This window comes from Sus scrofa, chromosome 2 (genome assembly GCF_054392235.1).
Source record: "Sus scrofa isolate SSC_HxYL_T2T_F1_AM1 chromosome 2, Sscrofa_HxYL_maternal_Yorkshire_Landrace_v2.0, whole genome shotgun sequence".
In the NCBI taxonomy this organism is placed as follows: domain Eukaryota; kingdom Metazoa; phylum Chordata; class Mammalia; order Artiodactyla; family Suidae; genus Sus; species Sus scrofa.
Genome location: NC_139384.1, coordinates 71,681,546 through 71,706,842, shown reverse-complemented (window position 1 = coordinate 71,706,842; position 25,297 = coordinate 71,681,546). Strand labels below are relative to the sequence as shown.

The window sequence follows — 25,297 nt, the reverse complement described above, 5'->3', positions numbered from 1 at the left end:
TCCACAAATCCCTCCAGAAACTATGTTTTCCTTTTCTCAGGGAATAAAATCAAATTCAAGCCACATTCCTCTCCCTCCTTCCCTCTACAAAAAAGTGATCTATGTTTCCCTTGCTCCTTTATTCTTTAAAACCCAGACTTACAAAGAAAATAGAGCAGGAGGGGATTCCAAGGATTGGAGGAGATGTACTTATGAATCCCTTAACAATATATCACAACTTGCATTGTGACCAGAACTGTGTCCCCCCCAAAATTCCTATGTTGAGGTCCTAATCCCCCCATACCTCAGAATGTATCTGGAGATGGGATTTTTAAAGAGGTAATTAACAATAGCCAAGACACGGAAACAACCTAAATGTCCAACGACAGATGAATGGATTAAGAGGATGTGGTACATATATACAATGGAATACTACTCAGCCATTAAAAAGAACAAAATAATGCCATTTGCATTTGCAACATGGATGGAAATAGAGACTCTCGGACTAGGTGAAGTAAGTCAAAATGATAAGGACAAATACCATATGATATCACTTATATCTGGAATCTAAAATCTAGGTTCACAAGTGAACCTATCTACAGATAAGAAACAAACTCGTGAACATGGAGAACAGACTTGTGGTTGCCAAGAGGGAGGGGGAGAGAGTAGGAGGGACTGGGAGTTTGGAGTTAGTAGATGCAAACTATTGCATTTGGAATGGATGTGAAATGAGATCCTGCTGTATAGCACAGGAAACTATATCTAATCACTTGTGATGGAACATAATGGAGGATAATGTGAAAAAAATGTATATAAATGTATAACTTTGCTGTATGGCAGAAATTGACAGAACATTGTAAATCAAGTATAATAAAATAATTTTTAAAATAAAATTAAAATAAAGAGGTAATTAAATTAAAATGAGTTCATTCAGAGGGCCCTATTTCAATCTGATTGGTGTCCTTAGAAGAAGAGGAGATTAGGACATGAACACACACAGAAGGGAGACCATGTGAAGATAGAGAGAAGACAGCCATCTACAAGTCAAGGAAAGGAGCCTCAGAAGACATTAACCCTGCTGACTCACTGACCTAAAACTTCTAACCTCCAAAACCATGAGAAAATAAATTTCCATTGTTTAACCCAATCTGTGGTACTTTGTCATGGCAGCCCTAGAAAACTCCTATACCCTGCACCCACAGGAGCCTGCTAAAGATTCAGGTTTGACACTGGGATCTTGGGAAAACTTCCCTATGGTCAGCTGTAGGGTAGGATGTTTTATAAATGGAGGAGCCTTTTGTCTTTGCATGGACTATTTCCAATATCTGACCATAATTGTCTCTGTGGTGATTGCAAATAGACATAAAGATTTTTAGAGCTCTTGTCTCAACTTCTCTCAATTGCTCAAGCTCAAGAGTTCTCTTGGGATCCCAAATAATGTGGAGGGGGGAATCCCAAAACTCCTTTATGCTTTCACTTCCCTCCCCACTCCTTTGGGAGAAGTAGGTGGTCGGGGAAGCTTAATTTGATTTAGAAAAAAACTAATGTCATGTTTCCTAAACAAAAGAGTCATGAAGTTAAGTTATACTCATGGGAACCAGAGTTATGTTACTCTCTGTGCACCTAACTTGTGTTTTCCCCAGACCCTTAGCAAGGGCTCATGCAATGTCTCACCTGGTTCATGAAGCTGCAAGAAAATCGTGCTAAAAGTCCAACATCCACTCTTGTGTAGTAAGGAGACACAGAGCCCCCCCTGAGGCCAACATGGGGCCCTCCAGGCCACTTGGTCTCAGGAGTCAAGAGATAGGGGCTACAAGTCCCAACTATTCATCCCCATGGGAGCTGCTTCCTCTATTCCCAATCATGAGGTATATGAAGTAAAGGGTTAACTCAGAGGATAAGGGGTGCTCAAAGCCTGCACATCCCCAAGAAAGGACTTGCCCCTGAAAGATGACCTTCAAACCCCTAGAATATTCTGCCTATATATATATATATAGGCAGAATATATATATCTGGGGCCAAGCTATGCCAGGGTAGTCTATGTGGACAGTGTAGTTGATGGTAAATACTTGCTTTTGTTCGTTTGAGGCCTTGGGCAATGCTGTATTCATTTAACCTCTGGGGAGACTCAATAATGAGTAGTAAAAGTCAGTGGGCACTCCATGCCTACCTGGCAGACCCCAATAAAAACTCTGGACACCAAGGCTCAGGTGGGCTTCTATGGTTGGCAGTACTTTACATGTGTTGCTGGAAGAATTAAGTGCTATCCATGCAATTCCACTGGGACAGGACAACTGGAAGCTCCTTCTTGGTCTCTCCAGGCCCCTGCCCTATGCACCTTTTGCTTTTACTGATTTTAATCTGGGTCCTTTCACTGCAATAAAACATACACATGAGCATGACAGATTTTTTGAGTTCTGTAAGTCCTAGCAATTCCTGGAATCTGAAGGTGGTCTTAGGGACCCCTGACACAGAGGCCATTGATATTGCTTTATTATGAGAAATACTGGTTTTCCTTTACCTTTTCCAGTTCTATCACTCCTTGAGAAAGGAGGAACATGCACTGACCCCTCATTTTGTTGAACCTGATGCTTCCCTTACCCTTAATCCCAGAGAAAACATTTCCTCCCCTGCCTTGCTCCCTGCCTTCCCATAAGTACTCAGCAGGTGCTCAGAGAGAAACACAGACCTTAGACATCTTTCATTCCTGCTCCTTTATCTGAGTTCCCCCCAAACACGCTAGAAGGAATATGTGTGTTCAGGGCACACTCAGGCAATAGGTCTTTCCCAGAAACCCCTCCCTAGCCCCTGTTCCTCCTCCCTGGGTGGCAGAGCTGGAAGCTCTCACATGGCACTTTCATTGCCTCCCCGTCCCCTGGACGCCCCCTTCTCTTGTGCCATGAGCGACTTGTAGGGCTTCCCCAGGCTGGGGAGGGTGAGTTCAGCTTCCTGAAGCTCCAGCTCCCGCTGAGACAAATGCTCAATGACCGCTGCTCCAATAGAGTCCCCCAGCACATTGGTCATCGTGCGAAGTCGGTCACTAGGAAGAGGAAGGGAGAGAGAAGCCACCATTAATCAGGGTTTGAACAGCTCCACAGCAAAGAGGGTGCAGCACCCAAGGAGCTCCTTGTGCCTGGCAGTTGGAGCTCATATTCCAGTCCAATCCACAACTACATAACTTCAAACAGGTTCCTCCTCCTAACAAACACAGGTTGGACCAAGCTCTGATATGCTCACATTTTTCTTAGCAATGCGTTTCTTTTTTTATTAAAAAAAATGTAAATGTCTTATATAGAAACTTAGGGGTCATGAGCTAAATAGCATACAGGATGAGAAAGGTAACCACTGTGAGTAAATAAGGCCAGACTGGAGACCATCTAATGGACTCATAACCAGGAGTTCCCGTTGTGGCTCAGGGGAAATGAATCCGACTAGGAACCATGAGGTTGCAGGTTCGATTCCTGGTAACGTCCTGGCCCAAATAAAATAAAATAAATTTTGAGTTCCCATTGTGACACAGTGGAAACAAATCCGACTAGTAACCATGAGGTTGTGGGTTCGATCTCTGACCTCTCTCAGTGGGTAAAGGATCCAGTGTTGCTGTGGCTGTGGTATAGGCTGACAGCTGTAGCTCCAATTAGACCCGTAGCCTGGGAACCTCCATATGCCATGGATGTGGCACTAAAAAGCAAAAAAAAAAAATTTAATAAATAAATGGACTCAGATCCAGCTGACAGCTCCCCGATAGGGATGAAAATCCAGATTTTTATACGTAAACCTCCTGTTTTTAAAAGTTGAGAATTTTTTTAAAGCATGTGCAAGCCAGCTCTACATCCATGGGTCACTTTTTTATGACTTTTACATAAAATGGGTACAGCAGGATTTTTCTGGACGATGGGAAAAGCCCCCATCGTTTATCTCCTCCCTGCCCTGCTTCCCAGGTTAACTCCATGGAATTTGGGATCCACAGGCCATGGCTTGAAGTATTCTCCAAATTCTAAAACTATGTCCTTACTGAAATGAGGGCCCATGTGTTGGGAGTCCTACAGGGGGTTTGAGGAGATAGTACCAGAGTCTGAAGAACACTTACAGGAACCAGTCCACAGCTATAATAAGTGTGATGTCTTCAGTGGGCAGGCCAACCGAGGTGAGCACAATGACCATGGTGACCAGACCTGCCTGGGGGATGCCAGCAGCCCCAACACTGGCTGCTGTAGCCGTGATACTGCACATGGAGACAACACAGGGAGGCAAAAGAAGGGAAGGCAGAAGTGAGGCAGTGTCAGAGGGACACAAGAGAAGGGAAGGGGTCAATTTCCCAAGGAATCTTAAATCTAATTTCCCCAAATAAAAAGCAAATCCAAAGTGACTTTCATCAAGTGCCAATGCAGAGAGGTTCCTCATCCTTTGCTGAGATTTGGTTGGCTGTCCCCCCAGTGATAGACATTTGTAGATTCAAACAAATCATACTGCAAATTCAAGAGTAGGGATTTATCTAGATGCCTCTGGGGGCTGGAAGAGGGCAGAAGAATCAATGTGTGAATTTCTGATTCAGTAGGACTGCAGTAGGGTCTAAGAATTTACATTTTCCAGAAGGTTCCCAGATGATGCTACTATTGGTCCACTTTGAGAACCACTGCTCTCAAATGTCATGATTCCCTTGACCCACTTCCTTCCTTTCCACCTGGCCATCTCCTATTCCTCCTCCCACATTCAGTTCGGATGGTGCCTGTCCAAGAAGTCTTCGCTCACTACCTTCATTCAAGGCCAGGCCAGGTGCTCCTTCCTATAGCACCTGCCTTCCCCAACACAGCACTTAGAAGACCACATAGGAATGTTCAGTTCATTCATGGTCTCCTCTAATAGACTGGCAACTCCTTCCAAGCAAGGTTCACGCCTGTCACATCTTTAGTCCTCCAAGTACCAAGCATAGTGCCTGATATGTAGACACACCAAAAAAATGTTTGGACAAAGAAGGAACAAACAAAGGCAGACCCACAGCTACAAAATGACTGCAAATCTTTTCAAGTTTGCTTTTTCTAAGGAAATGGCAACATAATCCAAGAAAATGGTCCCTGGGCTTCTATCAACAGAGGCATCACACTGAGTCCATCTTCTTCCTCCAAAAAAATTCCCCCACAACAGCAGAGCCTTGGAGAATGGTGTCCAGTATATCCTAACCAGCCTTTTTTGGGAGTCCATGCAGAGTCTGTACTACCAGGAGCTCAAGCCATGAGGAAAATGCTCAATGACACCTTCCCAAGACACTGAGTCAGCTGTGCCATCTGATTTTCAAAGAGACCCAGGCGTGATTTACAAAACTACAGGCATGCCATATTCCCAGATCCTGAGACTGAATCAGTACTACTACCACAAATCAATTAAAATAAATATTTGCTGATTGAACAAGAGACTACTCCTCAATATCCAATACTTATGATACCTATTTCAAGGGAGATGGGGAATAAAGAACCAAGTATGTCATGCTCACATGAAGGCATCCTAAGGTTGCTGATTATGGGGCAGAAGAAGGTAAGGTCTGTTGACTCAGACTCTTCACATAGGCAAGAGAATCTCAAACCATTGTCCACATGTACCCATACTTCCCCAGCCCAGCTCTTCAAATGCATGTTCCTTCCTCCCACCCCTCTTCCCACCATGTCCTCTGCAGTTAACAAGACTGGTTTAAGAATCCACCTCTTCCTCCTGTGCAATCTTGAACAAGTAAATTAACCAGTCTTAATTTCCATTTCTTCCTCTCTGAAACAATAATGATAATTCTATCTACCTCAGGGGCTGTTAGGAGGATCAAACTAAAGAATACAAAGGCACTTTGTACAAGGCTGTTTACAGAGCCCTCAACAAATTTGTTCTTTCAGCTCATATTTATTGAGCATTTACTATGTGCTAGACACCTAACAGAAATTCCTATTAAAAAATCCCTATTTAAATGGAGCTTACATTCTATTAGGGGAGGCAAGTAAGTTTATATATATCTTACATGAATAAGTGAAATATATACTAAGGCATATGTTTCTATGAGGAAATGGTTCAGCCTAAGTCTATATACATGCAATTTTAAATAAGATATACAGGGAATGTAGCCCTGAAAAGGTGATATTGGAGCAAAGACCTGAAGGAGAGGAGGATATTTGTTGTTATTTTTATAATGACTAAATTGGAACTTCTGAGTGATGGGGCTCAGGAATCCAAATTTATAACAAAAACCCCAGGTTATTAGGATGCACCAGCCCTACTTTGGAAAATAATGGACAAAGGAATCTCCCGCAATGGCATGCAAGAGAACTGACCGGAACATCAGCCTCCGGTTGTAAAGTCTCACCTTCAACCTGATCCAGCGTGGTGACTGGGCTCATCCCACATCCTCCCTCCAACCTCCAAAGGCTCCTTTTACCTCCAGCTGTGGCTCCTTCCCCATCCCACCCTCAGCCAAGCTAATGACTTCTTAGGTCTCATGTGCTGGCGGGTCTCAGTCAAAGCCAGCTCACCTGATAGTTGTGATCTGGCCCAGGTTAAGCTCATAGTTGTTGACTTGGGCAATGAAGATGGCAGCCAGGGCCTCATAGAGGGCGGTGCCGTCCATGTTGACAGTGGCCCCCACGGGCAGCACGAACCTGGTGATGCGGCGGTCCACACCCAGGCCCTCCTCCAGACAGCGGAAGGTGATTGGCAGTGTCGCAGAGCTGTGGGAGAGACCCCCAAGGGCTGAGAATAGGGGGTGGCAATGGGCAAAGGGAGGCATCCCTTAAGAACACTGGAGAGGCAAGGCAGGAGCTAGAGCAATGGGAAGATGGCAGGTGTTTAACATTTTAGAGGCTGATAATATGCATAGGGAGAGGGACTCTTCATCACATGGGAAGTACACAGCAACGAGGTCCCTCAGGCCGAAGGTTTAAGGTACTTACTAGACACTAGTTCATGCCACCAGTTCCACTCTAACTATCCACTCCCAGAAAGGAGATTAGGGTCTTCCAAGCCCCCACCCCTCAGAGCTCAGAAAGGGATATTACGGAAGACTCCTATTCCCCATTCCCCATGTTTACATTGGGAGTGACTTCAGCTACCCTAACTTTCTTGGTCTCTCTCCCCACCTGGGATCAGCTGGTCCATTAAACATGTGTTCTATCTGGTCAGCTTTATATCATGCAGTAAGAAGCCTGGCCCCACAAAGATAATCTTTGGGTGTCCATGCCTGTGATAGGCAGATGAGTTTAATTGTGGGGTGCAAGGGCACCAGTCTTACTTGGCCACAGATCAAAAGGCACATCCTCCATTCAGTATTATAAGCAATAAAAAATTATATTTTTCTTCCATCTGGTTGGCTCTAGTGATATCTCTAAAATTGTTTTGAATTTGGATAGTGGGGGAAAGAGGAGCTCTCTATTAACACCCTGAAACCACACAAAAAAGAAGGAAGCCCACGAGAGCTCCCAGAGACCATCTCCAGGGAAGATGAGACCCTCTGAGCTTGAAAATGACTGAGATCATGAGGTATATTGGAACATTTGTCCTAACCTCAAAATTCACAGCTGGTGCTCCCTCCATATTAAACAGAGAAACAGAAAAGGAGAGAAAAGGGTCAGGAGACCCAGCCCTGGACGAAGATCAGTGCCCAGGTATTGTGCCACCTGGAGACCTTCAAGAACCCCTGATATTACTATACAATCTAAATGAGGCTCTGTAGTGACAAGGAGGGTGGGACTCCTAGGAGAACCTGTGAAAGACAAAGAGTGAATCTAAGAAGGGTATCAGTGATGGGGGACGAGGACATACCTGGAAGATGTGCCCATGGCAGTGATTAGGGCCTGCAGGATGCCCCCAATGAAGGGGAAAGGATTTCGATGGGTGATGAGGAAGTAGATGAGGGGCAGGATGCCGCAGGCATGAAGGAACAAACCCACGATGACGGTCAGGGTGTACATGCCCAGCTGACCCCCCAGGACAGCCATGTCTTCCATCTCTAGGATCTTGCCAGCAATCAGGAACAGGATGCCCACAGGTGCATACCTGGGCCAAGCCAGACACTTGTCAGGCCTCCCTCATAACCTGGAATGAGCATCCCCAAGGCTTTGCCCATATAGACCCTGGAGCCAGGTAACACCCACCATATAGAACCCACTTCACTCCAACCTTCCTCACCTAGTACAACCAGCGCTGGGTCCCATAAAGATATTCTACCTTCTCTTCCTGCTTATCTACAGCTCGTCCTCAGAGAGCTGAAAAGATCCTACACACTCCAAGACATGCACTGTTATAAGGTCTCTCCTTCACCCACTCCCCCATTCAAGTCCCCCCAAATAATTGCTATCTTCAGGACTCCTTCCCTAGACACTTCCCAGACATGCCCTATCTCTAGCCTTCTAACTTCCCTTATTCACCACCCCCAACTCTTCGCTCTAAATTTGTAACCTTGTATGCCCCTATTCTCTTTCCTATGCATGCATATTATCACTCATTCACCAGTCCTGAGCAGTTTCACTTGGATTTCCCACACACATCTCCAACAACCTGTCTTATTAAATTGCCTATGTATTCATTTAGTCAACAGATATCCATTGAGCACCTACTATGTTCCAGTCACATGGTCCTTATACCTCATGGCATTTACATTCTAATCGGTGGAAATGGACAATATGCAGGGAAATACATAATTTAAAACTTCAAGATGTGATACATATATAGAATGGAATACTACTCAGTCACAAAAAAGAATGAAATCATGCTATTTGCAGCAACAAGGATGGAACTAGAGATTCTCATACTAAGGGAAGTAAGTCAGAAAGAGAAAGATAGGAGTTCCCATCATGGCTCAGCAGAAACAAATCTGACTAGCATCCATGAGGCTGCAGGTTCTATTCCTGGCCTTGCTCAGTGGGTTAAGGATCCAGCATTGCTGTGAGCTGTGGTGTATATAGGTCACAGATGCAGCTTGGATCCCGCCTTGCTGGGGCTGTGGTGTAGGCCAGCAGCTACAGCTCTAATTCAACCCCTAGCATGGGAATCTCCATATGCCGCTGGTACGGCACTAAAAGACAAAGAAGGAAAGAAGGAAAGAAAGAAGGAAGGAGGGAAGGAAGGAAGGGAGGGAGGGAGGGAGGGAGGGAGGAAGGAAGGAAGGAAGGAAGGAAGGAAGGAAGGAAGGAAAGAAAGAAAGAAAGAAAGAAAGAAAGAAAGAAAGAAAGGAAGGAAGAAGAAAGGAAGAAAGAAAGAAAGAAAGAAAGAAAGAAAGAAAGAAAGAAAGAAAGAAAGAAAGAAAGAAAGAAAGAAAGAAAGAAAGAAAGGAAAGAAAGAAAGAAAAAGAAAGAAAGGAAAGGAAAGGAAAGGAGAAAGGAAGGAAGAAAGAAAAAAGGAAAGGGAGGGAGAAAGGAAGGAAGGAAGAAAAGAAAAGGGAGAGAGAAAGAAAGAGAGAGACAAACAACATATGATATCACTTTATATGTGGAATCTAAAATATGGCACAGTGAACCTATCAACAAAACAGAAACAGACTTGAGACATAGAGAACAGACCATGGTTGCCAAGGAGGTGGGAGAGAGTAGGGCGGATGGAGAATTTGGGGTTAGTAGATGCAAACTGTTACATTTAGAATGGATAAGCAATGAGGTCCAGCATAGGGAACTATATCCAATATCTTGGGATAGACCATGATGGAAGATAACATAAGAAAGGCATGTATACATATGTGTGTGAGTGTGTGTGTGTGTGTACACACACACGTGATTGGATCACTTTGCTGTACAGCAGAAACAGGCACAATATTGTAAATCAACTATACTTTAATAAAAATAATTTTTTTAAAAAAGTGATAACTGCAAAAGAGGGTCACTGTGGGGGCTGCTTAAGAATGAATGGGCAGGGAGGGCTTCTCTTAAGAGGTGACATTTAAGCTGAAGCCTGAAAGGTAAAAAGGAACCACACAAACCTGAGAAGGAAGCATTGCTGGCACAGTGCAAGAACCTTGAGATGAATGTGAGTTAGGAGTATTGGAGGAGCAGAGAGACTAGTGTGGCTGCAGCAGTGAGTGAAAAGGATAGCAGAGAAGACAGAAGAAGCAAATTCATCGGGGTCTCACCTGTTTTCCCCAAAACCAGCCCATTGCTTAGTTTTGTGAGTTTCTGCCAGTGGTGCCATAATTCACCCATCACCAGGCTTACTTTATTTCTCTGTCTTTAGAACTTGAAGGATATGCTTGGTCATTGTCATGGGATGTATTGGAGGAGGTGGGGACCATTTGGGAAGCTGGTGCAGTAACTTAGGTAAGAAATTATGAGACCCACGCTAAGGTTTGGGAATGACAATACAGAGGATTCCTCAGCCACATCTGTGTTCCCCAAGCTGGGCTCATTGTTACCCCTAATGGGTGGTTGCTGAGTTGCCTCCAATTCTATACCTGCCTCTGTGAATACTCTGGAAAACTCCTTTCCCAACTCCCAACACCTCCATCCTTCCTTCTCTTCCTCTGCAAAATTCCTCAACTCTGGATCAATTGTGCATGACTTATTTCCTCCTATACTCAGCTACCTGGCATATATGAATATTTCCCAAGCATGCCAATGACACCACAATAATAAATTCATGGTTCCCAATTCAGTTGAGCTTCCAATACTCCCCTTTCAATCTTCTTGCTTATACTTGCTAAGTTTTCCTTTCCAATTCCCTCAGCTGCTTTTCCAAGCTCTCAGCTTAGCCTCTTGCCCCCTACACAACGTTCAAATTATTTGAGATGATGTACAAAGTCTTCCCCCACTGGGGACCAAACAGCCTTGTTAACAACTTCCATCACCATTCCCAATGTATGCCCCACCTTCTTGGACTCTTCCAAACAATGAAGGTTCTTTCCAGCTTTTCATGTTCTATTCCCTCTGCTCTTCCTGTCCTGTTGGATTCCTACTCACCCTTCAAGACCCAGCTAAGAGGTGGACTTCTCCATGACTTCCTCCTCACCTTCCCAGGCAGAATTCACTGTATATCCCTCACTATCTTCCCACTTTTCCACTTTCCCTGTACTTTTCTTTAATGTCTCTTGACTCTAGAACTTTTCACCTTGTATTATATTTATCTAATATATGTCTGTCTCCTCCAAGACTTTTTGAGCTTCTTGAATTCAATGTATCTCTTTATTTCAGAGTTAAAAAATAAAGTCAGACTGGGACTCAGTCCGATGAATGAGTGAAGGAATTTAAAGAAAGAATGAATGACTGCATCAATTAAGGAATAATTAGAAAGTGGATAAGTGAGTGAGAAAATGAGCAAATGAGACATGAATAATGGATAAGTGAATGAATACGTGTGTTAAGCAAATGGATAAATGAAGGCAGAGAATACCTGACTGAGTGAATGAGAGAATAACAAATGCACAGATGAACAAGCTGGTCAAAGAATGAGTCTGACTTTGACAACAAATTTATGGTTACCAGAGGTGTGGGGGCAGGGACGGACTGGGGGTTTGGGATTGGCATATGTACACTGTGGTACATGGAATGACTGGCCAACAGGGACCTGCTGTATAGCAAAGTGAACTCTACCCAATATTCTGTGATAATCTATATGGTGAAAGGATCTGAAAAAGAATGGATGTGTGTATATGTATAACTGAAACACTCAGTTGTATGGCAGAAATTATCACATTGTAAATCAACTTTAATAAAATGTTTAAAAATGAAAAAAGAATGAGTCTGAATGAATAAGTGACTTAGTGACTAAATCAATCAATCAATGGGTTAATTAATGCATGAATGAGTTTATGAATGAATCTACAAGTGAATGAACATATGAGTGGATTAACTAATGCACAGAAAAATGAATAAATAAATGAGAAAATAAGTGAACCAATGCATGGAAGAATGGGGACAAGGACTTCCCACACAGCAAGTCCAATCCCCAGCCTGGTGCAGTTGGTTAAAAGATCTGGTGTTGCCTCAGCTGCAGCACAGGTCACAGCTATGGCTTGATTCAGTCCCTGGCCCAGGAACTTCAGCATGCCATGGGTGCAGCCATAAAATTTTTTAGAAATAAAATTATTTTTATTAATGATTTTTATTTTTTCCATTATAGTTGGTTTACAGTGGTCTGTCAATTTTCTACTGTACAGCAAAGTGACCCAGTCACACACATATATATAAACACTTTTTTCTCACATTATCCTCCATCATGTTCCATCACAAGTGACTAGATAGAGTTCCCTGTGCTATACAGCAGGATCTCACTGCTTATCCACTCCAAATGCAATAGTTTGCATCTATTAGTCCCAATTAAACTAAATTTTAAAAATAGTGAGGATAAATACATAAATGAGTGACTGGATAATTTGGCCAATCCATAGAAGAATAAGTGGATGAATAGATGAATGAGGGAATGAATGAATAATACACATAGCAGAAGTGTGAGTATAAATGAATAAATGAGTGTGAATAAATGGATGAACAAGGGAGTGAGTGAATAAATCATTGCACAAAGGTATGAATGAATGAGTGAGTGAATGAGTGATTAACCAATACATATATAAATGACCTTGACCACATGGTCCCAACAACCGCCTCAGCAGCTGCCCCACAGCCTGACTTCCCAGTCCTGCCACATCCTTCCTGAGCACCATCATCACCACCCTCCACCCCATCACAGCCCAGCACTCACCAGATAATGATGCCCACCAGCCTCATAATAGCCTCATTGAGGCTGTCGAAGAAGTCCCGCAGGACTCGGCCCTTGTGTTTCATGCCACCGATGACCAGCCCAAAGGCCACCGAGAAGACCACAAGGCCCAGAGCATTGATGCCATTAGCCGAGCCAGGCACAGGCACAGTCTCCTCAAAGCTCAGCACCTCGTGCAGGGTGCCCAAGGCCCGTGTGACGTTTTCCAGGAGGCTGGTTCCATTCTCCAAGGAGGATGAAGGAGGCATGGAGGTGCCCGGCTCAGATCCATTATCTGTCCTCACAATGGTCCTGGTTACCAACCTTGTGCTGTACTGCGTCTTAAACTGAAATAGGGAGATATTGGGCCACAGGCCAATGCATAGTACATTGAGTGAATTAATAGATAAATGAGGGAGTAAATGACCAATGCCTGGGAGAATGAATATAGATTATGAGTTTTTCACAAGCTCCCTGGGCAATGCTCAGACAGACCTGGGGGCCCATCTCCTCAGCCATCTATGATCTTTGGTTCCTCCTCCATTACCATCCCCAGGCAGCTTTGCCCTAAGTTATTCTCTCTAACTTTCCCTTGATCACCACCCTAACAGGAAGCATTTTTGTTTTGGCCATGCTTGCAGCATGCAAAAGTTCCCAGGCCAGGGACCGAATCTGTGCCACAGCAGTAACCCAAAGCCATAACAGTGACAATGCTGGATCCTTAACTGCTAGGTCACCAGGGAATTCCTTGGAAGCACATTCTTTCTTTCAGACTCTTCCAAAAGGCCATGTGCAATGTTCTGTCAGGTCCTTCTTCCCATCCCTCACTTCTGGACCATTCTCTCAGCAGCAAGCTCTCCCCACCCTCCAGACCTCCTTGGTTAGACTGTATACTTCCCTCTGACCTGTTTGAAGCAGGCCTCCACAAGGTTGGGTGGAAACATATTTCTGCAGAAAAACATCAGATGAATGAAGGTGGTTAGACCTGGAAAGAGAATCTAGAGTGATAACAATAATATAATAACAGCAACAGCAATAATAATAATGGCAGCCAACATTTGAACCTGAGCTAAGTGCCTTACTTATATGATCTTACTTAAACACCACAATAACCCTAGAAGTGATGTTCCACTTTACACACAAAGACACCAAAGCACAAGGAATTTATGTAAGTTACCCAAAGCCACACAGCTGCTAAGGGGTTCAGATGGACATCAAATTCAGGTCGTTCTGAGTCCTTTGATAGGAGCCTATGCCACCTCAGGGACTTCAACTCACACATTCATGCCAGTGATGTCTTAAAACAAACACACACACACACACACACACACCTCTTGAACACTTCCAACACTGGGTTCTCGCCAAGTCAGTCACCAGGGTAGAACTATGGCCAGCCTTGATTCCAGCAGGCAAAAATCTTGCTGCTCTAAGAGAATCATTCGCCTTTCAATGGACCTTGGGAACACCAGACAAACACCATCTGTTCTGAGCCCATCTCAAGATGCTGCAGCTAGAGCCCCCCTAGCATCAGGGTCAAGAGATCATATCCTAGGAGAAAGCTGTTCTCAGAGAATTCATGTAAGGCTCCAGGATAGAAAACGAGTACCAATAAACCTGCTGTTGCACTTCCAAGCTGGGTCAGCCTGTCTGCTTTGTCTCCCCTTGAGTATAGGCTGTTACAAGAAGGGCTGGAATTCCCATCAAAATTAGAAAGGACGTCACCTGACCAGGTCCATGAAGGCATCAGCTGTGGGGATGGTCTCGATCCGGCCCTCTCGGTGCAGCCCCTCCTTGGAGCCCTTCCCAGGATGGATGATGGTGACCATGAGGATGCCGATGAAGACTGCGATGACTGTGGTCACCATGTAGTACACAGCTGCCCGCATCCCCATCCTCCCTGTTGCCTTGTTATCCAGGGACGCCATACCTGGAGGACAGGTGGTGCAACCCCGAGCAGCCCCATCCACACCCTCCCATCCATTTGCTCCATGGTCCCCACACAACCACAATCTTTCCACCAAGCATCCTTTCTCCTATACCCCATCCCGATCCTTCCATTCTTCCACCCACATCACCATCCTCCAACTTCCAGCCTATGTTCCAAATACACCTTCCACTCCATCCTTTATCCCACACACTATTTCACTAAAGACCTCTCTGCTCCAAGACAACATTTTCAACCCCATCTCCATCCTCTATTTACTCTTATTTTGCACCATAACTTCATATGCATTCCTCTCTTCATACTGCTATCCACCCCAATATCACACCTCCCTCCAACTATACACTATTTGTAGTAGATGCTTTTGGTGCCCTATCCAGACACCCTTTACCAAGCTGATACACTTATCCTTCCACTGCTGGGCATGTTGGCTGCTAACACCTCATGCTGCCCCCTTCTCTTGAGAGTTGCCCACAGCAGAACAGGAGATCACTCACTCACAAAGGTCCCATGGGAGACCTACAGCCAAAGACTGATTGGTATAAGAATTCAAAAGACCAGCTCCTTTGACTTAGATGGAGGCAGAGTCATGGTGAACAACTCTGCAGTGTTGCACATGCTCCATAGCTCCACATGAGATCAGCTGAGAGGCCAGCCTTCTCCTGAACCCACATTTCTGCTTAGCTTCTTTCCCCACCCCATCCTGCTCACCTCAGTTCTCATAGGTTTACCTTGAGAGCTATTCCTCAATAAATCACTTGTATAAATACCCCCATCTCAGACTCTGCTTCTAGGGAAACCCAACCTAAGAAATCATTCTTCCCTGCCTTCATCTTTCTCCCAAACCCCAAAACTGGAGATTGGCAACTGACTGCCCATAGGCCAAATCTGGCCTGCTGCCTGTTTTTTGTTAATACGGTTTTATTGAAAACACAACCATGCCCATTTGTTTACATGTTAATCTGTTGCTGCTTTTGCACCTCAACAGAAGCACTGAGGAATTTCAACAGAAGCCACATGGTCTCTGAAGGTGAAAATGTTATCTACCTGGCCCTTCAGAGAAAAAGTTTGCCAACCCCTGTATAGGCCATTCATATTTCTATCCCACCCTCCAACCACCATCCTGTCACCTCCAACTCAAATCTTCATCCACATCCCACCCCATGACAACCCACACCATATTCCAGCTACCTTCCCTGGCTGCCCAACATCAGCCTTCCTTTTATCCCTGGATGATACTAAGCTCCTGGTAGGTATATTACCACCAAGGAAAAGGACAGGAAAGTTACTGAGATAAGTATTGTAGCTCCACCTGGGCTCTGGATCCCAGGTCTGATTGGGATCAGGGCTTTGGCCAAGGACTCAGAACTAGGGGCATGCTCCATATATAAGGTCCTGCTTGGAACAGCCTTGGCTCCAGGTTTGAGCCTGGACTCTGTTGGGTCTTGGAGGCCACTGGCCTGGGCTCTCTCACCTGTGACCAGACTGGAGACAATGAGTGGCAGCACCAGCATCTGCAGCATCCTCATGAGAAGCTCTCCAGGAAAAGAAAAGTACTTGATCTGGCGGTAGCTGAGCTGGTATGGGCGCAGGGCAAAGGCCAGGCTGACCCCTAGGACCAAAATGAGGGATCCAGAGATATGAATTTGGTCACTGAGCCCCAAGCAGGAGCCACCCATCCCAAGAAGGGTATGCATGGATGGGAGTGAAAGAAAGAAATATGCCATGAGTATGAGTTTGCATGTACATTATGGAATATATGATTTTATGTGTTACTGTGTTGATATGTGTGTAAATTTGTATGTAAATGTCTGCACATATTCAGGTACACATATGTGGCAATGTATGCTCATTTGTGCACATGTATCTGTGCCTGTATAGAAGGGCCCATACACATGACGCACATGTTTTCTCTACATGTATCTATAGGTATGACTTGTATGTGTATGTTACTGTTTTCAAGCATGGGGGTATACGTATATTTAAGTTCGTGTGCCAATGTGTGTGCAGAGGAATGCATGCGCGTGTGTGAACGCGCTAAGTTCTAATATATGTGTGCGAGTGTGTATGTGAGTTTATGTATTTGCACCTGTAAGTTTGGGGCATGCATAAAAATATTCATGTTTGTGTATGTTCATATGCAGAACATGTGCTTTTATCTAGTGTATACTTAACGCGTGTATGTACACATGCAAATGCATGAAACACTGCACATACAACTATGATTGTGTGTGTCCTGGGGAGAGGGAATGGTGGACGTGTGCATGACTGCGGGTGAGAATAAGTAGAGGGAAGAAATGTGCGTGCAAGGAATTTCCCTCAAGTCGTCTCCCTCCGGGGGCAGAGCCCGCCCCTCCCAGACCACTCACCAATGACCACAGCACTGACTGTCAGCAGGATGAAGGCATTCCGGCGCAGGAAGCGCAGCACGTGCTCGCGTGTCATGGTCTGCAGGCGCAAGCGCGTGCGCAGCGCTCTCTGCTGCAGGCTTTCCTGCAGCCGCTGCAGCCAGCCCACCCGGCCGAGCCGCTGACCGCTCTCCCGCAGAAACAGGCTGTTGCCGTGGCTGCTCATCGTCTATCTGTGGGGGACAGAAGGGCCCGGGCTTGCTGATGGACTGGGCAGAAGGCGGATGTGGGTAGAGAGGGAAGGGTGGAAGAAGCTGGTGAGGAACTCATAGAGAGTTCAGACAGCAGGGGGAGAGGGATCTCAGGTCTGCTGGGAAGTGCCTGCGCTGGGCCAGCTGAGAACACTGCCAGGTGTTCAAGGGTCATGTCCTGGCAGAAAAGCATCATCTCCAGAATCACTGCCAGGCATGGCTGATGAGAGACCGAGAAGCAGACCACAATATAATGAACATTTCTGCCATTCTGACTCCAGGGCCCTTCTTACTTCATGAGACCATCACAGACAATTTTTTTGCAGCTGACCCAGCTCCCAAACCAAAATAACAAGGCTTTGCTAAACACCAACTTCATGCAGAACCTTAAACAAGGCGCTTTGGGCCTAGCTTCTCAAGTTAATAAGTTCTTGGAGTTCCCGTCATGGCACAGTGGTTAACGAATCCAACTAGGAACCATGAGGTTTCGGGTTTGATCCCTGGCCTTGCTCAGTGGGTTGAGGATCCAGGGTTGCCATAGCTGTGGTGTAGGTCGCAGACACGGCTCAGATCCCCACATTGCTTTGGCTCTGGGGTAGGCCAGCAGTTACAGCTCTGATTCGACCCCTAGCCTGGGAACCTCCATATGCCATGGGAGCAGTGCTAGAAAAGGCAAAAAGACAAAAAAAAGTTCTGATGTCTGGCCTTGAAGTGCTACCAAAAATGGGCTTTCCACAACCACAAAATCAGCAGGTGCCTGGCAAACAGTAGGTGCCCAATAAATGCAGCTGCTCTGCATGAATGTCCAACTAAGTAACAGGGAGGGGGAGAGTCCAGTGAGAAGGAAATGGAGATAATTACTGACCCCAGTGGCTCCTCAGGATCAATTTTTGAAGGGAAATGGGACATTAAGAATCACTTTGGGTGCCAGGAATTGTTTCCCAAACTTCAGACTTCCATGTCTCCTCTTTACATTCTGCCATATCCATGTCATTTACTTACTTATCTAAATAAATGCATCTAAACGGGAAATATTAGAAGTTCCCAATGTGGCTCAGAAGCTTAAGGACCCGATGCTGTCTCTGTGAGGATCTGAGTTCAATCTCTGGCCTGGGTCAGTGGGTTAAGGATCTAGAGTTGCTGCAAGCTGTGGTGTAGTTCAAAAATGTGGCTCAGATCTGGCATCGCTGTGGCTGTGGTGTAGGCTTTCAGCTGAAGCTCTGATATAACCCTGAGCCCAGGCACTTCCATATGCTGCAGGTACAAGAGTAAAAAGAAGAAAAGTTTTTTTAATTAAAAGATAAACTGGAAGCTTTAGATCATTACTTGCAGTGCTGATTTTAATACACATTAAATAAAATTCATATAAAAATTAAAACTAGCCTATTCTTTTACCAACCAAACACCTTACATGTATAGGGAAGCATGGAAATTGTGACTTTCATGACTCTGAGGAATATTTGCCTTTGTGGCCCCTTCCTCCGTTGAAATATATATGTTAAAATTATTTTTACAACTACACTGGAATAAAAATGAATATATTATTTGAGAACTAAATAGAGGTGATTGTCGTACAATGTTGCAAATGTACTCAATGCTGCTTTAAAATAGTTTTCTGTTGTGTAAATTTCATCCCAATTTTTTAAATGAATATATCAATACTATATATTGAAACATTTTCTTTCACCTGAAAGTTTAATTTTTTTAAATCATACTGTAGTTGATTCACAACATTGTGTGAATTTCTGCTGCAAAGTTCAATTCTTTATTCTGATTTTAAAGGAAGCAAAAATGTTAACACTGTAAATCAAATATACTTTAAATTTTTAAAACAATTTTTTAAAAATGTTAAGTAAAAGAAGCAAAAATATGAGCATGAGTCCCTAAAAGTATCATGGGCACTGGACACCTCTTATTTTGGAACAATAAGCAGGTTTGCCTATGCCAATCTCACAGCAAAACCCACTGAAGTGCCTCTATTCCAGGCATACTGGCAATATTGTTATCCCTCTAGATTAATTCCCAGGCAAAAGGCTGACCACTGGAGATGGCATTACCCAGGCTCTCTTGCCCTTTCAGTCTGGCCAGCGGAAAACAGCAGGAGACTGGAAGGTGGGAGGAGATGGGGACAAGCACTCTCCCAGCTCCCTCTCAGCTCCCCCTGCCAGGTCGCTGTCTGGCAGTGACGGTAATCCTCTACCTAAGGCCACAGTTCCCATCAATCCTCTACAGCTGTTGGCCATTTGGACATCTCCCTTGGAAATATGACTAGTTCCTCTGCCCATTTTCTAATCAGATTGTTTATGTTTTTTTTCTTTTTCTTTTTAAGGCCGCACCTGGTGCATAGAGAAGTTCCCAGGCCAGGGGTCTAATCAGAGCTATAGCTGCGGCCACAGACATGGCAACACCTGATACTTAACCCACCGAGTGAGGCCAGGGATTGAACTTGCAACCTCACACAATGTCAGGTTGTTAATCCGCTGAGCTGCTACAGGAACTCCTGTCTACAATTTTTATTGTTGAGTTATATGAGATCTTTATATATTTAGGATATTAACCCCTTATCTGGTATATGGTCTGCAAAATTTTTCTCCCACTCTGTAGGTCACCCTTTCATTTTGTTGTTTCTCTTGGTGTGCGGAGGCTTTTAAGTTCAGTGTAGTCCCCCTTGTTGATTTTTGCTTTTGTAGTTTGTGTTTTGGTGTCATAGCCAAAAAAATAAATAAATAATTGCTAGGGCCAATGTTGAGCAGCTTCTTCCTTACATTTACTTCCAGCAGTTTTATGGTGTCATATCTTTTTTTTTTTTTTTTTTGCTTTTAAGGGCTGCCCCCACAGCATATGGAAGTTCCCAGGCTAGGGGTTGAATCGGAGATACAGCTGCCGGCCTACACCACAGCCACAGCAATACCAGATCTGAGCCGCATCTGCGACCTACACCACAGCTCATGGCAATGCCCGATCCCTGACCCACTGAGTGAGGCCAGGGATGGAACTTGCATCCTCATGGATACTAGTCAGATTCGTTTCCACTGAGCCACCATGGGAACTCCTTTTTTGAGGGGGTGAAATGTGTGTCAGGTCTTATGTTTAAGTCTTGTAGCCATTTTGAATTGATTTTTATGAGCGGTATAAAATAGGTGTCCAACTTCATTACTCTGTACATTTATCCAAGTTTTCCCAACACCATTTGTTAAAAAGACTCTCCTTTCTCCATTGAGTGTTCCTGGCTCCCTTGACATCATAGAGGTGCACCAGGTTGTTACCATGACAACCACATTACAATATACAAATACATCAAAACAACATGGTGGACATCTTAAATTTACAAAATGTTATATATCAATATGCACTTCTATTTAAACAATAAAGATAATCCTCTAGTACAGGTGTGGCTCTCCCCAGGTTCCCCTTTTGCTCCTTCCCTGTGGCTCCCCTCTCTTGCTGGTCCCTGAGGGCTGCACCAGCTTTACTGGTTTGAGCTTTGTAAAGAGTCCTTAATTTCAATTATCTGAGTCCTAGAAAAGCTCTCCAAACTAAAGGAAGACAATAAATATTGTATCTAGTGCTGGACTGTGCATATTTGGGTTGCCTGGGATTGCTACAAATATAAGGAGAATTTGGCCTCCCCCAACTACTCTCTGAGGAATCATGGTTTCAGATACCTCTCCTTGCCTCCCTCCAGCCCCACCCTGAACCCCAGAGCCTGAATTCATCCAGATCAGGCTGGGAGTCTGTCAGAGAGTTCAGTTCCACCAATAGGTAGTTCCCTGAACCTTTTTTTGGGGGGTGGAGGGGGAATGTCACTGGCTGAGCAGCTACTTTTCTGAGAGCACTATCTCTCTTGTCCTCTTCTGCTGTCTCCATACCCCGGGGATGTGGCATCTGACTACACTTTCCAGGTCCTGCTTCCTCCGGTCTAAGCTCTGGTTTCCAAGGCCAAACCCCATTTGCAGTCCTGTTCCAAAGGATACCATGATGGTGCTTTTCAACTGGCTATGAAAAATCCCAGCCAGGGACCACATACTACACAGGGAAGGTGTAATTATTCCTTCTCTTCCAGGATGTATGTTCCTGGTCACCAAACAGTAGCACAAAGCTGCCTGTGGGTCCCAAAGCAGTATTTAGCTGAGGTTCAAACTAGTCACAAAAACTGCAGAGCTAGTTTTGTCTATTTCCTGTCTCTTCCTTACAAGAAATAGCACAGTATGGGGAGTTCCATGTGGTGCAGTGGATTAAGAATCTGACTGCAGCAGCTTGGGTCTCTGCAGAGGTGTGGGTTTGTAGCTGGGGCTTTGATTCAATCCTTGGCCTGGGAACCTCCATATGCCACAGATGTAGCCATTAAAAAAAAAAGAAAAAAAGAAATATCACAGGAATGGACAAGCCATAGTTTAAAGGCCAAATATGGCCCACTGCTTGTTTTGTAAATAAAGCTTTATTGGCACACAGCCATATTCATTTGTTGTGTATTGTCTATGGCTACTTCTGTACCACAATGGCTGAGTTCGGTTTTTCCGACAGAGATTTTATGGGTCTCCATACAATCTCACTGGCCCTTTACCGAAAACTTTTGCAGACCCCTAGCCTAGAGGAAAAGCATACATCAGGTCTTTATCTCAAACCCCACTCCACCTTGCAGGAAAGGGTCACTTTCAATGTAGCTTTGATAGCCCAAATCACATGACCCTTGGAACAGCACCTAGTGAGCATGAAATAGATGACAACCAGAGTCAATAAAAAGTAGGAATCCAAGGGACACGCAACTGAGGACAGAGAAAAACGCACACATGAATGAGAGAGAGTGTCTTCCCAGCAATTTTGTTCCATCCTGTCTGCACTACTTGCCAAGTTTTCTTTTAGTTTTCTCAGGATCTTGGTTTCCACTTAGCCTGTTCTCAGCCTCTCTTGGACCACTCACCCTGGGTTCTCTTTTCTAGCTTTTACTGGCCTTAGGACTTCACTTGGCCCTGCTTCTTAGGCTTCCTGATTAGGAAATGGCCCTTCTAGTGTCCCCACCACCTGCAGGTGTTCAAGGATGGGTCTCGCACCTGGTTGCCCAACCTCCAGTCTCTTAGATGTGATGAGATGTGCCAGCCACCCTTCCCTCAGAGCTGAAGGAAAAAAAAGAAGGAACTCCTACATTCTAAAACTGAAGCAAACAACAGTGGCAAACAAGAATGCTTTCCATACCCTTTACCTCAATACTCTGCTAGCCTGAGAAGTGAGCGAAGAGAGGGAAAAAGAAGAAGGAAATCACATATGTCACACACACACACACACACACACTCTTGAACACACTTCACACACCTCTTGTATACAACTGACATATACACAACCACACACACAGAGCCTCACAAACACAGAACTGTTTGACATACAACCCCACACATCTTCAGAAATGCAATTTCAAGGTATTATTATAGGTGAAAAGTCATTGAACAGAGAAGACAAATACTGTATGGTATCACAGTTATGTGTAATCTAAAAAAAAAAAAAAACACTAGTGAATATAACAACAACAAAAAAAACCAAACTCACAGATATAGAGAACAAACTAATGGTTACCAGTGGGGAGAGGGAAGAGAGAGGGGTAATTTAGGGGTAGGGAGTTAAGAGTTACAAACCATTACGTATAAAAGAAGCTACAAGGATACATTATGCAATAGACAGAATATAGCCAATATTTTATAATAACTATAAATAGAGTAAACCTTTGAAAATTATGAATCCCTATATTTTACACCTGTAGCTTATATAGTATGGTACATCAACTATAGCTCAACTTAAAAAAAAAAAAAAGAAATGCAACTCCACTCATGCACCAGCAGTCATACAATTCCTACACACACAAATATGCACACCATCAGACACATAAACCCACACTCCTCTTCAGACACACAATTCCATACACACATACCTTCACATCCTTGCACAACTCACCTTGGAAATGAAATTCCATACTGGCAGCTGCAGTAATGCCATTCCTACACCTCCACACACACACACACACACACACACACACACAAAACTTGGGACACAAGACATAAGACTTAAGGCATCCAAATTCCTTCCCTCGTTTGAACATTCAGCCCCACACACCTCTTTGGGAAGGCAACCCTACTCCTAAATTCAGTCTCACACACACACACCCATAACCACCACCACCCCAAACATAACTTTGGCCCCCACCCCCACAGCAGCGGTGGCCAAAGTCTCAGTCACAACCTGATCCCTTCGGAGTTGGAGAAATGAACCCCCTTACAGGGAAGGGAGCCAGGCCCTGCAAAGGGACCGGGCATCAAGCAGAGATGGAAACCTGCCCACGAGTAGAGGCCACGGGTAGAGAGAGACAGGATGGGGAAGGAAGAGAGATGATCAGGGAGACCCTGAGGGAACCAAGGCGAAAGGAAACTCACCAGGGCTACAGGGATGAGCGGAGGCTAAGACTCTAAGGGTCAGGGAGCAGTTGAGACAAAAACAGCCAAGAGATGGGAACTCGGGCGCAGGGGGCGCCCCGCCAGCCTGACCCCAGTGTAGGCCGAGCCAGCCTCTCATCCTGCCTGTCCAGAAGCTCAGAGCCCCTGTCCCCACGCAACCACGGTGTCCCCACGCAGCCACGGTGTTCCCACTCACCCGCGCCAGGAGCGGCGGGGGCAGCTTGCCCGCGCCTCGGCCTGCGCGCCGCGCCGGGATGCAGGAGCCGGAGCCCAGCGAAGCGGCCGGCCTGGGCTGCGGGGACCCGCCAGAGACCGAGCAGCGCCGGCTCCAGGACCAAAAGGCCGAGGTACCCGCGTGGAGCAGCGAAGCGCTGTGCAGCGGGTGGGATCCGCGCCGGCCCGGCGTTCACGTGGGTGTGGGGGCGCCAGGCAGCTGGAAGGGGGGCACGGGATCCCCTCCGGGATGCCCCCCGCCTCCCCCGCGCCCAGCGCAGGCTCCGCAGCCGCGCGGGAGAAAGGACGCCTCCAGTTTGGGAAGGGAGGGGATCCAGGGGTAGGCGGGGTGGGCGGCCTCTCTTAGGTCTAGCCCCCGCCCCCAGCTCACTGCCGCGCCTCCGAGCCCTCGCCTCCTGAGACCTCCCGTGGCCTGAACATCCCTGGAGAGATGTTCACCGCTGGGCCACCTCCCCCATCCTCCGAGGAGGTCTGAGAAGGCGTGGGAGTGAGCATCCGAGTTACGGCAGCTACCGCTTGGGCTCCGCTGCCGGGTTTCTCCCCCTTGGGGTGCACATTCCATCTTTGGCCAGTTGGCCGCTGTTTGAGCTCTGGCCAGCCCCTCTCCCTCTCTGAGCCTGGTCTCATTTAAACAACAGATGACTCGGCCGACCCCACAGAAAATTAAAACTGAGAAAATTAAAGTGCGTGAGCAAGGAAATCCTCCGTGCAGCGTGAAGCATTGTGCAAATGGGAGACGAATCATTGCTGTTAGTATTGTAATTAATACTATTCTTTGCTCTCTTTAGGATATACCGGGGAATGTTGATTTTGCTTTTGATCCCAAATGGCACTGACTTGGTTGCTTCCAACGTCTCCTACCTCTCCTGAAAGCTAATTGCCATTTTAAGAGCTGAGCACAGAGCAAGGTATGTGATAAAAACCCAATATATGTTTGCTATTATTATTGTTATCAAGCAATTGTTGATGGCAGCTTCCTAGTCTAGGCAGGCTCTTTTACTTATATTTAATCTACACACCCCTGTGCAGTAGATATCACCACTCTCATTCGCAGATGAGAGGACAGGCTCTCAGAGAAGTTCAGTAACTTGACCAGGGTTAAGGAGCAACACAGCCAAAGAGCAACCGCCCCAATTCCAGCTCTTTGTACATATAGCCCCCACTCTCCTTCCTGACATAATTCCTTCTTGATAAGTGGATCTCAAACTTAACTGTACCTTAGAATCACCAGGAGAGCCACTAAAAATTCTGATGCCTTGGAGTTCCCATGTTGGCTCAGTGGGTTAAGAACCTGATAGTTTCTGTTAGGATGCAGGTTCAATCTCTGGCCTCACTCAGTGGGTTAAGGATCTGGCATTGCTGCAAGCTGCAGCACAGTGGCAGATGTGGCTCAGGTCCAGAGATGCTGTGGCTCTGGCATAGGCCAGCAGCTGCAGCTCCGATTCAACCCCT

The 25,297-nt window shown here is 45.4% G+C and overlaps 2 protein-coding genes across 8 annotated transcripts in view; one reads left to right on the top strand and one right to left on the bottom strand.

The window, feature by feature from the left end:
• Positions 1 to 2,455: 2,455 nt before the first annotated feature.
• SLC1A6 (solute carrier family 1 member 6) lies at positions 2,456 to 24,021 on the bottom strand. The gene is made up of 10 exons (XM_003123429.6): positions 23,808 to 24,021; positions 16,942 to 17,153; positions 16,047 to 16,184; positions 14,353 to 14,557; positions 13,536 to 13,578; positions 12,634 to 12,977; positions 7,774 to 8,007; positions 6,489 to 6,683; positions 4,070 to 4,204; positions 2,456 to 3,019 (listed from the first exon to the last, which is right to left on the bottom strand). Exons 2-10 carry the CDS (start codon positions 17,144 to 17,146, stop codon positions 2,824 to 2,826), a joined length of 1,695 nt encoding a protein of 564 aa, XP_003123477.1. The 5' UTR covers positions 17,147 to 17,153; positions 23,808 to 24,021; the 3' UTR covers positions 2,456 to 2,823.
• Positions 23,733 to 25,297, top strand: part of CCDC105 (coiled-coil domain containing 105) — a 34,612-nt gene continuing 33,047 nt past the window's right edge. For 2 of the 7 annotated variants that reach the window (XM_085012586.1, XM_085012585.1), the window contains exons 1-2: positions 23,818 to 23,958; positions 24,634 to 24,753. The gene's annotated coding sequence lies outside the window, so the exon portion shown is untranslated. Of the gene's footprint in view, positions 23,959 to 24,194; positions 24,333 to 24,400; positions 24,529 to 24,633; positions 24,754 to 25,297 lie in introns of those variants that run through there. The other 5 variants (XM_085012587.1, XM_085012590.1, XM_085012588.1 and 2 more) reach the window with 5 other exon arrangements.